Source organism: Urocitellus parryii, chromosome 5 (genome assembly GCF_045843805.1).
Source record: "Urocitellus parryii isolate mUroPar1 chromosome 5, mUroPar1.hap1, whole genome shotgun sequence".
NCBI classification, from domain to species: Eukaryota; Metazoa; Chordata; class Mammalia; order Rodentia; family Sciuridae; genus Urocitellus; species Urocitellus parryii.
Window position 1 is genome coordinate 3,512,772 of NC_135535.1, and position 15,356 is coordinate 3,528,127.

The 15,356-nt window shown below is 62.4% G+C and overlaps 1 protein-coding gene across 1 annotated transcript in view; it reads right to left on the reverse strand.

The window, feature by feature from the left end:
* The window catches only part of Gramd4 (GRAM domain containing 4), a 97,930-nt gene extending 82,846 nt beyond the window's left edge, over nt 1-15,084 (reverse strand). Inside the window, exon 1 of the mRNA XM_026394363.2 lies at nt 14,964-15,084. Coding sequence (XP_026250148.2) covers nt 14,964-14,992 — 29 coding nt within the window. The 5' untranslated portion in view covers nt 14,993-15,084. The remainder of the gene's footprint in view (nt 1-14,963) is intronic.
* Between the last annotated feature and the right edge of the window lie 272 nt (nt 15,085-15,356).

Sequence of the window (15,356 nt, forward strand, 5' to 3'; positions counted from 1 at the left end):
TCCAGCCCAGACTCCTGTCCCCAGCCAGGGCAAGCACCTCGAGTCCAAGCTCTGCTTGTCCCCCTGAACACCCACGATGACACTTCTCCACTCACCTGCACACCCAGGGTACCCAGCACTCCCTGCCTACGGCACTGATGCTCCTGCCTCTGCCCAGTTCTCCTCTGGCCACTGGCCTTCCCCGGCGCCCTGGAACCCGCCCAGCCCCCACCCGTGTGCTTCCATACCTGCCCTGGCCCAGGATGTGCATCGCATCCCACCCACCCACCCCGTCTGACCAGACCACTGCTACCACGGCTCCTTCTGCAGAAAGGAGCAGGAGGAGGGCATGCGGGGCAGGCAGGGGGCTCCCCGGGCAAGCCTCAGGAGCTAGGACAGTGTAGCACTGGGCCAGAGAAAGGTGCACCCAGGGGAGACAGGGACATGGGACATGGCAGGTGGGAGGGAGCCCTAGGTGCAGGAGGCAGGAGGACCTCTGGGTAGAGGGTAGGGACCATCAGGGCCCTGTTTATTCTGACGGCAAGCTCTGGGCTGCCCTTTCCCTTAAAAATGACTCAATGAACAGACAAGACAGCCATGCTGGACCAACCACGGCAGCACACTGTGACCTAGGGTGGTGACATATCCTGTCCTACGCACCTGAGGTCCAAACCAGGTCCACCCTGCAAGTCTCTCTTCTGAGAGCCACCCCATGGTCACAGGAGCTCGGGTCCAGCAGGTGCCAGGGAAATACCCACTAAGTGGACAGCAACCACAGTCCCCTTCACACCAAGATGGCCTGCAGCAAAAGCAAGCCCCACCCAGCCAGAGGGGAGGCTCGAGGGAGAAAGCGCTGGCAGAGGAGACCCCAATTCACCCTGTGTCAGTAAGAGGTGCCCGTGCTGCCGGGAGAGGCCCTGCTGGCCCAGGAGCGTCAACAGGTCTCGGGCTACCTGAGCCGGCACGTTCCCTCAGGCACCTGCACCAGGGCAGGTTCGAGCAATCCCCCCTCCTGTTTTTGTTCAAATGCTTTCTTTTTGGAATCCCACATGGAGAGAGTGCAATTTAGGTTACGTTGGTGAGGAAAAATGAGCGTGGAGTCTCTGTCTTCTAATTATACAGAATTTAGGACAAAATATTCATGTGATTCTGAAATACTTGGTAAATAGGTCATAATAGGCTCGTTCTGTTGCCAAAATTCCTCACACGCAACACGACAGTGGACGCTCCACGCAGAGCTGGCCACCAACAGGCAGCCCTGGGGTGTGGGACGCAGCGCCCGCCGAGACCCCTGCTCCAGGGCTTTCCAAGCCAACTGCAGGGCTGGTGCCCATCACCTGGGCCACAGAATTCAAAGCCGTGGGACGGAATCTGGCTTCGGCAGGTGTGGAGGGACGTGGTGCCACCCGGCCTGCCGCCGTCTGAATGGCAAGGACACAGAGAGGCTGAAGGAAGCCCGCCCAGCTGCGAAGGAGAGGTCCTCGGCCGACGCAGATGAGCCATCTCCCCGCAGACCAGGGCGGGCAACTCGCTCGACTATCTCTAATCCTCAGTTAAGTCGTCAGTTATTAAAACACACCGCCTAACCCAGGGGAACAACACTTATTTGTCAATTAAGTCAGCGGCTGGTGGCAGTGAGGCTGGTCCCACCCGGGGCGCAGAGCCAGGTTTGCGAGCCAGCCTGGGGCACAGCATGGGGACGAGTGGCTGGCCTCAACAGGCTCTCCTCGGACACACCTTGGTGCCCTCAACATCTGTGCCTGGCCGCAAGTGTGGGGACACAGACATGAGGAGGCCCCTGCCCCGTGGAGCCTGAAGCTGAGCGAGGGGGTGGCAGCCACTCCAGTCCTCAGGGTGAAGCAGGCCCAACGTCCCATCAGCACCACCTGGGACTTCCTCATGGTCCCCAGCTGGCTGCAGAGCGTGGGGCGGGGCCGCAGGCTTCCCCAAGGGAGCCACCACCACTGTCCAGGCCTCCCTGCTGGGTCACCATCAATTCAGGGTCTAAAGCAGGGAGCCCGAGTTCCTGATACAGCAGCAGGGATCAGTTTTTTAAGCCCCCATGAGACAAGGCAAGATGAAGAGGGGCCTCACGGTCCCACACTGGACCCCATGCTGAGACGGGGGCATGGTGGGGAGGGAACTGGTTCCACCAGCCAGTCCGGGTTCTAGCCCTCTCCAGTTGGTTCTGGGATCCCTCACAGGGAACCCTCGCTGACGCCTGTCCTCACCTGGCCGCTCTCCCTGCAGTGGCCGCTCTCCACCCCCTTGGTCCCGGCCCTGCCGTTCTCCACTCCCCCACCAAGCCACCAAAGTGAGTCCAACACCAGGAACCAGAAAGCACCTAGCCTGGGTCACCCCCTCCTGAAGATGTTGCTCCTGGTCCACCCCGCCTCAGGTCAGCAGAGGCCTCGCCCACCCTGCACCTGCTGGGCTCTCTGCACAAGACCAGGTCTCCTGCTGTCTGGAAGACACAGGAGGCCAGCGTGGAAAGTCACCGTGAGTTCTCCCAATGGCCCAGCCAAAGCCCACCAGGAAGAATCAGGCTCCAGGACCCCTGTATGTGTCCCCAGGGAACAGCCCCAGGAAACCCAGCAAGTCGCCATGGGCGTGAACACTCACCCCCCAGGTCTCCAGCCTCCCTACCTAAGGCCGTGCTCAACACCCACGGCTCAGCGACCCCGGGCAGCACAGGGCTTCGAACCTGCAGCCCCACCGCTCTCTGGCTATCTGGCCTCAGAGAAGGTCCTCATCTCTATGAACCAGCCTCGCTAACATCAAGGATTCAAATGAGTTGATGGGGTCTCCCCCTCAGTACACACCCTGCGCCACATACCGGGGAGTATCTTGGAAGGGCTCTGGGGAGCAGCTTGCGGGATCAGGTGGGGAGTCAACAGCAGTACAGAGGGGTGCTGAATGGGGGTCTCCGAGAGGGCCGACGGAGGTGGGGCCCCCAGGCTCCTGGAGCCATGGTCCAAGAGCTGCGGTGGGACCCTCGGGGGTGCACATGGCACAGGGTGGTCACCAGAAACCTGAGCAGTGGGCCACAAGCAGAGCTGGGATCCACCCGAGACCCCTGGGGGATAACTGGGAAGACAGCACTGGCCTTTGAAACACACACACCCAAGAGCCCAGGGGGAGGGCAGGGCATGGCCCTGAAGAAAGCTGAAGGGGGACCTCAGACGCCCACTTCCTCATCTGCAAAGTGGGGACAGGGCCCTGTGCCACCCTCTACATTCCTGTCCCCCTGCAGGTGTTCATGGGACACTCTGCTCACTCTCCTGGGGCCAACTTCAGGCAGCCCTACCAGTGCCCCCTGCCAGCCCAGCCCCCACCACGCCACCTGCCCTTGGACCCCCTGAGTCAGGGACCCTGGCATCCAGGGCTCAGTGCCTTCAAGGAAGCTCCATGGCAGGCAGCTAGAGGGACAGGACATCTGGACAAGGTCTCCCAGCTCTGGAAGGCTCTCTCCCTGCAGCAACAGGGGTCCTGCTCCACCCAGCAGCCCCCGGGGCTGCCTCTGATCGTCACTGGCTGGGCAGCACCACAGACACAGCCCATGTGGCACAACAGCCCCAAGTGGTCACCATCAGGCTGGCACCTCACACAACATCTGAGCACCTGGGAGCAGGACCTCGCTCTGCAGGGGAAGGGAGGAGGCTGGGAGAGGCTGGGTCACCAGCCCAGACCCCACAGTGACACGTGACTTGGAGGCAGGAAGGCTCTGGCTCTAGCCCAGCCAGGACCTCGTGGCTCAGCTAGCCCCGTCCAGCACCACGCTCATGTCCACATCCCCAAGCGGGGGCTGGTCCAAGTGAGGTGGGGCTCCAGGGAGCCGGGCTGCGGGACCCCAGGGGTGGGAGAAGGGAGCTACGAGGGGCCTGGGGCAGACTTGGGCAGGAGTCCAGAGGAGAGGGCCGGGCAGCCCGCAGTGGAGGACACAGCCATCCCAGCCCCATCTTAAGAGAGCCCATTCTCCAAATGCAGCCCCCGCCCAAGTGACCACAGAAGACGGGGCAGGGCCTTTTAAAAGCCTGGAAGAGGGGCTGGCCAGAGGCCATGTTCCTGTTCTCTTGTCCAACAGCCTGGCCAGCCCTGCCCGGCCCCAAAGACGTCAATAGAAAGAGGGCACTTGCCCCCAACAGGCGTGTCCCTCACCAGCTGGCACACACTGACCTCCTGAGGCCTGCATGCCTCTGCCCTGGCCCCCAGGGCCCAGCCCACGTGCTTCCCCAGCGCCAAGGCGTCAAACCCCAGGTACAACAGATGGAGGAGGGGCGGACAGAGGGGCTGTAGGGGATCTGAGTCCTGTCACCTGCTGACCTGAGGTTCCTGGGCGTCCAGTGCAGGTGGGGATGCTGGGCGGCCACCAGGACTCCCAGGCCTGCCCCTCACTCCTCCCCACCCTACCTGGCAGCAGGTGAGCTGTGACACAGTCCTAGATGTCCAGCGTAGAGGGGACGGCCCAGGGGGAGCCCCACCCGCCTGCCCTGCCTGAGCCTGACTGGACACCACGCTCCTGTCCCGCTCCTCCTGTGCCCCACGGCCTCTGCCCCCTCCTGTGAGGAGAGTGAGGCTGCCACAGGGTGTGACCCTCAGGCCCTTGTCCCCACCCCCACCCTGCCACTGCCCAAGCTGCTGGCAGTTAGGGTTCACTTCCCCTCTGCACAATGGGCCCCCGCCCCCAGGCCGGCCACCCCTGCACGGTGGCCACCCCTTCCCTGGGCCATCCCTCCCATCACTGTCCCCCCTGACAGCTGAGCTCAGGGCAGGGTGGAACGGTGAAGGGATCCCCTCCCCTGCTGTTGAACAACACGTCACCTTTCTCCCTGACCCCTAACCCTGGCCTGCGGAGCGCCCGCCTGTGCTGCTCCAGGCCAGGACGGAGCCCCAGGGCAGGCCGCCGAGGGCCTCGGTCCACCCATCTGCCTCAGCCCTGGCGGCCTGGCTGCCCAGTGCAGGGTGACGTGGGCCTCCTCCGTTCTCCCTTGTCTGGCCCCTGACCATGCCCTCAGGTCAAACAGGAGAATGGATACACAAGCCGACCATGAGGCCAGCACAGGACCCCAGCGGACACGTCCAGAGGGCTCTCAGGGGTGCACACAGCACGGGCAGCTCCCAAGCCCCAGGCAAGCGTCCCTCTGGACACTGGGCTTCCCGCAAGGCCTCCCCACCTCTGCCCCAGCACAGGAGCCTCAGCCCCACCTGCTGGATGGACCCGTGTCAACGACCCCACACCGGCTCTGTCTGCTCTGCCTCTGGCTCAGCTGAGAGGGCAGGCCCTGGCCAGAGCCTGGCCACCCTGTCAGGGCTGCCCAGAACAGGAGCAACCGGCTCGATAACAAACAGCTCACCGCCAGCAGCTGGTGCCTTGGTGGCAGCTCCCAGGTGTCAGCTGTCCTTAAGGGGTCAGCTCTTGTAGAAAGGTCTGGGCTTTGTGACACTGAAGGTGTGTGTCTTCCTTCAACCAATCAGGTCGCTTCAGAACTATAGATGCCACACTGCCTGCCCAGGGGCCATGGCTGGTGCACATCCTCCTGACCGGTGGATCCCAAGCACCCTGAGCGGTGGCCTCAGTCCCCTCCCTGGCTGGAGGCAGAGGATGGAGGCGGCGGGCCTCACCGTCCAGCCACACACCTGGGCTGCTTTTCCAGGCAGCCATGCAGGAGTGCCCCACGCCACATGCCCTGGGCAGTTACTGGGCAGCAGGCAGCTAGAGGGACAGGACATCTGGACAAGGTCTCCCAGCTCTGGAAGGCTCTCTCCCTGCAGCAACAGGGGTCCTGCTCCACCCAGCAACCCCCGGGGCTGCCTCTGATCGTCACTGGCTGGGCAGCACCACAGACACAGCCCATGTGGCACAACAGCCCCAAGTGGTCACCATCAGGCTGGCACCTCACACAACGACATCTGAGCACCTGGGAGCAGGACCTCGCTCTGGAGGGGAACGGAGGGTGTGACCCTCAGGCCCTTGTCCCCACTCAGGGAGCCCTCCCTGCCCCTGAGTCAGAGCCTCCCCATCCCAGAGCCCACAGTTCTCTCCACTTCCCACTGACCAGGTCCTCCTCCCACCACGGGCTCCCGAGGGCACAGGGACACAGAGCAGGACACATCAGTCCTCAGTAAACTCGAGAGACCAGGGATCAGGATCAGGCAGCTGAAGAGCTGGGGGGTGGACAGATGGAGCAAGGGTCCTCAGCCCAAGGAGCCTCCCCTCCACAGCGGAGGTTCACGGACAGCGGGTGGACATGGGCTCCTCTCAGATCCCAAGACCCTGAGGAGACAGCACCACCAACACGCCCTCAGCAGGCGCAGGCCTCCCCAACGGGGGGTCAGAGTGCACGCCCCCTGCACCCCCACCTCGCTCCAGCCCATTAAGGGTTGGTGCCTCCCAAGGCGCTCAGAGATCTGCCCATGTCACACGGCCAACAGGTGCCCAGGTGCTGGACCGGCCTGCTGAGCCCTGCTGGCCTCCCCCACGGTGCTGCCTCACCTTCTCTGAACAGGGCTGCAGCACAGACAAGCCGCGCCATCAGCCGCTCTTCCAGCTCCTCAGGTGGCCACTCACGGAGGACCCCTCACACCAGCCAGCCTGCTACCCACTGGGCCACAGGGTCTCCCTGTGCCCAGCTCCACCACTCTGCCTGGTTCTGCTCCCACCTGCTGGACCAGCTCTGCTCCAAAACCCCCACACCCTCCCCAGGGCTCCAGCTGCTGGGGACCTCACAGCCTGGCCAGGGCGCATGCCACTGAGCCCCCAGACAGGAACAGAAACGAGTCGCAGAGGGCAGCAGAGAAGGTGCTGGCCCAGTTCTCTTTCCCTACACAGCCTCCAAAATCATCCCAGGCACAAATGGCATTTCTTGGAAAAGCGGGCAGGTGAGCCACCATCCCCCATTTCAAAGACTGCCCCCTGCTAAGGTGGCAAGTTCAGAGGCAGAGGGGAGACAGAGCCTGCCAGGGTCAGAGTCCTAGACACTCGGTGCTCTGAAGCACCCACTGCACCCAGGCTCCTCCCTGACCCAGCAGGCCGGACTGCCAGGAGGCTTCAAAGTCAGCCACTCACAGGGTTCAAAGGGATGCAGGGTCGGTGCCCATGCCACAGCCAGGCAGGCTGGGCACAGCAGGCAAGTCCTGCTTCTGTGGCCTCCCCCTGTTCCTCTCCCTCCACCCCAGCACCATCTCAGGGAGGCAGCTCTGCAGGACCCTGTGGTCACGTGTGCAGGAGTCTGACCCACACATGCCCGCTGCACCCCAGTCAGTTTCCCACTGCATGGACACTGGCATTGACCGATTAATCGATAAATGGGTGGCTAGTGGAGGGAGACTGGCTCCCCACTGCTGGGATGGAGAGGGACTGATCAGCAAGAGGAGGGGACAGGAATGATCCCGGGGTGACCAAATCTGAGTCCCACATCACATGAACTCACGTGCCCTCACCACAGGTAGAGTCACATGAGGAAGTGGCCGTGGACACCAGCAGGCCTGTGGTGCCAGTGTCCCCTGTATTCCTTGCTCTGCCAGCTGGAGGTCTAGAACCACCAAACCCACACCCAGGTCTGGGGGTGTCTGATACTGTTCTCCACCAAAAGGAAGCAGGGCTCCCTGGAGAAGTGGCTGGTTCCTGGGCAGCAGCTGGAGCGTCCTGTAGGGCCAGGGAGCACCCACAGTGATGGGGTTTCCAAGGGACCCAGCGGCCAGAACAGAAGAATCAGCAACAAAATAAATAAAGCGCAATTACACTGTAACCTAAAGTGTAAACTAAGTAACAGTGAATCCACAGCAGAAGCCATCGGAGGTTGGATAAACGGGGTAAAGGGAAAAGTCTCCCACAGGTAACATTTCAAAGAGTTCAGCTACTCAGCCCCAGGAGGCGAAGCAGAGCCCCACCCTCACCAGGCTGCAAGGACTTCCCTCCGGAGAGTAGGAACCGAGCCAGGTGTGGTGGCACACACCTGCAGTCCCAGCAGCTCAGGAGGCTGAGGCAGGAGGATGGCAAGTTCAAACCTCAGCAACTTAGCAAGGCCCTAAGCAACTCAGCAAGATGCTATTTTTTTTTAAATATTTTTTTAGTTGTCAATGAACCCTTATTTTATTTATGTTTATGTGGTGCTGAGAACCGAACCCAGTGCCTCACACATGCTAGCCAAGCGCTCTACCACTGAGCCACAACCCCAGCCTGTGAGACGCTATTTCTAAATAAAAATATGAAAAAGGGCTAGGGATGCGGCTCGGTGGTGAAGCGCCCCAGGTTCAATCCCTGTTAAAAAAGTAGAAATGGAGGAATGGGAGGGCTGCAGGGCACCACAGCGATGAGTCATGGTGACCACAGGTGACGCCCCTGGTGTGACAGAAAGGCCCTTCCCTCTGTGATCTCCCCGCAAACCAGCACCCCAGATCAACAGAGGAAGTCTAAGGGCCCAGACAAACTCCAGCGGAGGGGGTCCTACGGTGTCAGGGTCCTCACAAGTAAGAAAGGTCTGGCAGGTGCAGGGCCACACCTGCGAGGCCCAGGCAGGAGGATGGCAAGTTCGAGGCCAGCCTCAGTAATTCAGAGGCCCAATCTCAAAAGAAAACTAAGAAAAAGGGCTGGGTGTGGCTCAGGGACGGGGCCTGGCCAGCACGTGGGAGCCTGGGTTCCAGCCCCAGCGCTGCAAGAAGATAAGAGCAAAAACCAGAAGTCTGGGAGGTTGTCAAGCCAAGAGCCAGCTAAGGACACGTGGAGACGACTCTCATGTGGACCTGGGTGGGATCCTGGGACAGAAAAGGACACTGGGGAACCTGAGGAAGCCTGGGTGAACTCTGGATGCTGTTAATAGTAGATGGATACGGACAAGGACACCAACATGAGGGGCCAATGGGACCACAAAGGGTGGGGGCGAGGGGCGTGGGGCGAGAGGGACCAGGAGCTCTCACATCAGCTCTGAAACCCCCTGTGACTCCCAGGCTCCTTCGGGAACTGCGGTCTATCCAAACAAAACCGGGGCGCCCAGTGCAGGGCAGGTGGACGGGCTCCGGCTCCGGGCCGGCTCCACCTGAGCATCCAAGCACCACAGCCTGCGCTGACCTGCCCTGAGGCTCCAGATCTATGCAATCAAGGAGGACATGAAGGGACAGAGAGGGTGGGCTGGAGGACACACTCTAGGGCAGCGGCGAGAGCGCTAGGGACCCCTCCACAGGTCCCCTCCCTCAGTGCAGACACTGGGCCGTGTACACCTGCCAATGCTGTCCCCAACAACTCAGGCATCAGAAGTGAAGGAGGAGCATGGGGCTGAGAGAGCCCGGAAGGCTTCCTGGAGGTGACACAAATGACATCGGGGAGGTGGCTGGTAAGGCTCCCGGTGCCTGCGTCTCAGGGAGCTCCACACAGCCACGCCGAGGGCAGGTACTCAGACCCCTGGTGTCAGGGAAAGTGGCCCAGGGCCACTGGGTGCAGAGGACCTGCCACCCTTCACCAGAGCACAACCTTGTCACCACTGTTGCAGCATCCACAAGAGGGACCTGGCACAAAAGGCCATAGGCCAGGTGACCGCAGTCATGCCCAACGTCCAGAACAGGCAGATCACAGACATGAGCTAGAAGGTGGCTGCCCCGTGCTGGGGGAAGAGGCAGGGGCGCGGGGTGTGCTCAAAAGTTTCCTTCTAGGGTGATGGAAACCTCTAAAACCAGTCTGTGGCACTGGGTGTTCAAGACCTGAACTGGACACTCAAGTGAGCATGCCCGTTGCAGGTAGGCGACACCTGAGCAAAGCTGTTCAAAGAACACACTCGCTGGGCACGGTGGCCACCACGCCTGCAATCCCAGAAGCCCAGGAGGCCAGCCCCAGCAACTCACCAAGAGCCTAGGAACTTAGTGAGACTCTGTCTCCAAGTAAAAAGTGAAAAGCCAGAGTGCCAGGCCCCTCAGCCGACCGCCCAGCTCAGGCTCAGGTGGGCTCCAGAGCCACGGTCCCGGGAACTGAGGCTGCTTCCCTGAAGCCAGGGCTGCAGCGACCCAGGGGGCAGAGCAAGGTGCCCACACGATGCCACTTCAGGTCACAGGGAAATGATGCTGAACAGGCAGGAGGGCCCCTGGCCTCTGAGAGCAGTCCCCCATGAGGCCGAGGCAGGAGGGGTGTGCAGGCGGGGGCTGGGACTGCCATGCCCAACTCCGAGGGAACACCACCCCAGAGCGCCAGGCCCCACCCAAGGGACAGGCAGAAGCAGAGGCCCAGTCCACCCATATCAAGGAACCCACCAGGAAGGGCCAAGCGTCCCCAGAGCCCTTCTTCCACGGTGGCCCTGGACAGTCTCCAAGCACATTCGGTCTCTCCACCATTGGTGGCACACGGAGCTGGGTGAGGCCTCCCTTCCTAGCCGCCCCCAAGAGACAGGAACAACCCCAGAGCACCGTGCTTCAGTCTCCTGGTGGCCCCGTGCTTGGCCCCCACTTCACAGAGGACATGGACACTGAGGGGGGACAGGTGTCATCCCAGGGCCCTGCGACTCAGTGAGCCCCACACAGCCACGCCAAGGGCAAGGACACTGGGAACCTGGGGAATCTGAGTGAACTTTGGATTCTGTGAATGATAGATGGACACGGTCCCTGTGGGCAGCCCACACTGCCCGGCTCAGCACCAGACAAGGCCACACAGGGGACAGGCGGCTGCTCAGCAGACCTCCTCCTCCAGTGGGGGCAATGCAGATCTGTCACCAGAGCCCAGGGGCCAGCCCCCAGGTTCCGGCTCCGAGTCTAGGCCAGGTCCTTTTTCACAGTGACTGATCTGAGGCCTACAGAGGTTAAGCATGTTGGAGGAAAAAAGAGCAGCAAGACGAAGACATTCTCCTGACCACCCTGCTCAAGGGCCTGGGGCAGGGGCAGCGCCCACCAGGGCAGACTCGGCTCACCCTGGGCCTCAGGAAGTGACCCAATTCCACTTTGCTGGGGCATCCTTATCTGTCAAAGGGAGCCCCCTACGGCACCCCTCCTGGTCATCATGAAGATAAATCATGCCAAGTGCCCAGCATGCCCTGTGCCCTGTGCCCTGGGTGAGAGATGCTGTCACAGCTTGCTGTCACTGCAGGCTGGGAGCGGAGGGTGCTCCAGCACGCCTGATCCCCAGCACGCAGCTGAACTTCCCCAGGGGATCACCAGCGAGACTGTCGGCCTGCAGTGGTGACCAGCACAGCCCTTGGGGCCGAAAGACCCAAGTTCAAACCCCACTCAGGCACTTGGGCGAGCTGCCCCACCCGCTGTGCCTCAGCTTCCTCATCTGGAGACCAGGGAGAAGTGTCTGTGGTGGGGACTTCCTGGGACAGTCGTGTAAAGCACTCGGCGCCTACCTGGCTGCAGACAGAGTGAATGCCAGCACTGTGATTGCTTTTTAATAGGCCAACACCGCCTCTCTTCCTGTGCGACCGCAGGGGACTTTAATCACACGGATTAAGCATAATAGAACCCTGGTAATAACTCCAATGGCAGAACTCCCCCAAAGGCCTCGGGATGGCAAATGCCATTAGTGGTGAATTACAGCCAGCAGTCCCCACCCAGCCTTCTGCACGGCCCCACGGACACAGAAGTGAAAAGAATACGGCCGTCTCCACCCAGGGAAGGCCGCCTCCACCCAGGGAAGGCCATCTACACCCGGGGAAGGCCGTCTACACCAGGGGAAGGCCCTCTCCACCCAGGGAAGGCCGTCTCCACCCAGGGAAGGCCGTCTACACCCGGGGAAGGCCGTCTCCACCAGGGGAAGGCCCTCTCCACCCAGGGAAGTCTGTCTACACCCAGGGAAGGCTGTCTCCACCCACAGAAGGCTGTCTCCACCCAGGGAAGGCCATCTCCACCCAGGGAAGGCTATCTACACCCAAGGAAACCTCTCTTTCTTCATGCCTGTCTGCAAGGGAAGTCTGAGCTCCCTCTTTCCCGTGTCAAGGAAACCCATAACGTACTCCACCAGCAAGGTTCCCAGCAGAGGCCACTGCCCTGGGCCCACCCACCTGGGCCAGAGGCTCCCAGCAGGTGGGGCACTCACTGGAGCACTGTCACCCTCAGGGACCCAGGCCTCCTCCCACACAGGCCAGCAGGACTTGACTGCACAAGACTTGAACTCCAACCCCTGTCACAAGCAGTGTCCTCTAGGTCCTGCCCAGGACAAAGACCCAAAAAGAGTGTCACTGCTCTGCCAATGAGAAGCCAAGGAAAAGCAGACCTGAGCCCACTGTGGTGCCCAAGAGCCCCCAAGTCAGCCTGCAGGGTGCCCAAACCAAAGGCCTTCTGCAGCCCCACGAGTGGCCACGGCAGACAGGGCAGCTCCAGGAGACACCCATCTCTGGGCCAGAGAAGGAGAAGCTGCCTCACAGCAGCGCTGGTGTCCTATCCACCTGTCCCTGGTGCTGCAGGCCCACGTCTCACCTCCCTCCACTGGTTAGTGATCTCTTTCGGCACAGGGATGCTCTGCCACAGACATGTGCCCGGGCTTTCCAGAGCAGTGGACCCTGACTGCTAACAGGGCCTCCAGTGTCCTGCAGGGAAGGAAGCAGAAACTCAGAGAGGGGGTGACCCGGCACATGGCGTCCCAGTGTCTCCCTTCCTGGTCAGCATACCCTCATGTTAGCAGTGCTCCCAAATGGCCACTAGTCAGAAGCCCCAACCAGACACAGATGGTCCAACACCAGAGACAAGAGGCCAGAGGACCATGGGAGGGAAAACCTGCCCAGCTCCTGGCGGGGGGCGAGGGGGACAGGCCCCAGAACTGAGCCTCTGGCCAGAGCCACAGGCTCCAGGACAGACACCCACTCCTGTGCACAGCCCTGCAGGAAACACCAAGCAGGAGTGTGAGGCGAGGGGCGGGGACTCAGGAAGGGGCTCTAGGGAAGGGGAGGACACCTGCAGACACAACCCTGAGGGGTGACACCAGGGAGCAACACGTTTCCTGGGGTCTGCCCGGAACAGGGCCCTGGGACTCCTGCGGCTGGATTCCACGGGGCGCAGGGATTCCACCACTCTAGATCGCTTCCAGAGAGCATGAGGCCCAGCCTCGCTGGCAAGCTATCTCCAAGTCTGATGACAGTGTCCATTGTGCCTGACCACTGCTCTGTTCTCTTCTATTGTGCAGCAAAAGTGGTGATTCAGAAGGGGCCTGATGCTCTTCCCCGCTTTCTAGGTGGCAAAGGTGAGAAGCAGCGCAAGCGAGGACACTGGAGACGGTGCCAGCACTGGTGACGGAGCCGTGCCCTGGCGCCATCCCCTGGTGCCCACTCCATGCTGAACTCTACAGATAAGAGGACACTGAGGGGGTTGGAGAAAGGCCACCTGGCCCTTCCCCTCCGCCCACCCCCACGGCAGGGGTAGGATAAGCAGGAGCCCAGGGCGGAGTGGAAACTCTCAACTTTGAGACTCTCTGGTGCACTTCCAGGAAATGGCTCTCTGGCAAGCAGACAGGCATCATGGGGACAGGCGGGGACAGCCACACTCCCCACCATCAGCCAGAGCACTGAGGAAAGACAGGCAGAGCAGGGGGATGGCCACCAAAGATGAGGCCATAGGCAGGGACCCCTCAGCCACCAGGACCAAACCCACATCGCCATGAGCTGAGCATATCCTTGCCGTGGGGGCTCAAAGCCCTGCCCTGGGGCCACAGAGCTCTGCTGAAGGTAAGAAAGGGGTCTCCAGAGGGGTCTTCAGCAGGAAGAAGGGCAGATTTCTGAGACCCTGTGGGACATGGTTTCATCCCAACACAGCGCAAGGACAACAACTAGAACACACTTGCCCGGCCAGTCCGACTGCTTGTCTCCAAATGGGCCCACAACCCAGGGGCCATTGGGAGGGATTCTCCAGTGAATTCCACAGGTCAGACTCGGCCAACTGGGGGCAAAGGCCACTACTGGCCTCAACAGCCTGTCCTGACCCCTGACCAGGGAGTGTCCAGCCGGCGGGCACTGAGGAATTGAGGCCCCAGAGCTCACTGCCTTGCCCAAGGTCATAGTGTAGGTGCAGGAGGAAGCCACACATGTTTTCAACTGCTCTCTGCTTCTGACACCGCTCCCCAGCGCAACCGTGGGAGGGCCTTGATTCGGCATGTGGAAGACACAACTCTGGATTTCCTGCCCAGGCTGCACAGGAAGGCAAGAAGGGAACCCCATCCTGCATAAGGAAGTCCCCCAAACTCAATCTCTCCTGTCTTCAGAAATGGAGGGCTGGTGACAGCCTTTCCAAAGGTAGACTAGCCTGGGGTGGGGAGGTCACACTCTGGGTCTCTGGACCTGGGGGCCTGCTGTTCCTCCTGCCACAGAGCCACCAGACGAGACAGGTGCACCAATCCCAAGCCAGCCCACTCCAGCCTTCCTCTGATGGGGCAGGGGTGCTGTCCTGTTCTGCTCTAGACAAGTGGGCACCTTAGGGTGGCGGCTGCCACACACCCAGGGCCTTCACACTTAGGATCTTGCCAGGGTGCCAAGTGGTCCCAGAGAGCCCCAGAATAGTGTCCAAACAAAGGGAGGGGAGACAAGAGCAGAAAGGGGGGTGCTGAGAAGTGGGACATCTCCACAACTTTTGGTGGGGGCCATTTCTGGGGTCGCAGGGGCCTGGGACGCCCTCCTCCTCTCCTGTCCCCCTGAGGAGTGGGTCAGTAGGACGACATTTGCCATACCAGTGGTCCTTCCTGTCTGCCTCCAGCGTCCTATTCCCCGTGACCCCAGCGCAATGACCCCCTCCCCAGCCTTGGCCCTGTGCCCGCGGGACGTCCTCCCCTCGTCCCTCAGGACCCCACCAGCGGACGCCGGCGCCTGCGGCGCGCGGGGAGCGGCCGTGACGAGCGCCCCGGCCCGCGAGGGACCCGGCGGCGTGTGTGCGGGGCGCGCCCGCGCGGGGCCCTGCACGGGGGTCTCCGTTCCTGGCCCGGTGGCAGCGGGAGCGCCACCGAGCGCGCCAGGTCGCGGCCCGCCAGCCCGGGACCAGCGCGGCGAGTGTGGCCGGGGAGCGAGTGGGTGTCCGCGCGCGCCGCTTACCCTGCGCGGAGATCGGGGCCAACTCTCATCCACCCGCCGCCGCGGCGCCCCCCTGGCCGGCCGCGCTGCACCTGCCGCCCGCCCCGGAGCCCAGCGGCGCGGGGGAGCCGGGAGGAGGCGGCCCCGCGGGTCCCGGCCACGAGCGCGGAGGCGGCGGCGCCAGGTCGCGCGCTCGCGTCCCGCTGCGCGGAGTCTGCGCGCCCCCGGCCCGGCCTGCGCAGCCGCCGCCCCGCCCCGCGCCTCGCGCCCCGCCCCGCCCACCGCGGGGGCGCGCCCGCCCCACCGTCTCCGCGCGCGCCCGCACGGTCACGCGGCGCCGCCTTTGTTTGGGTGGCCCACGTGGGTCCCGGCCGCCTGCACCCACGCGCACGCGCGGCCGCCCGCCAGTCGCGG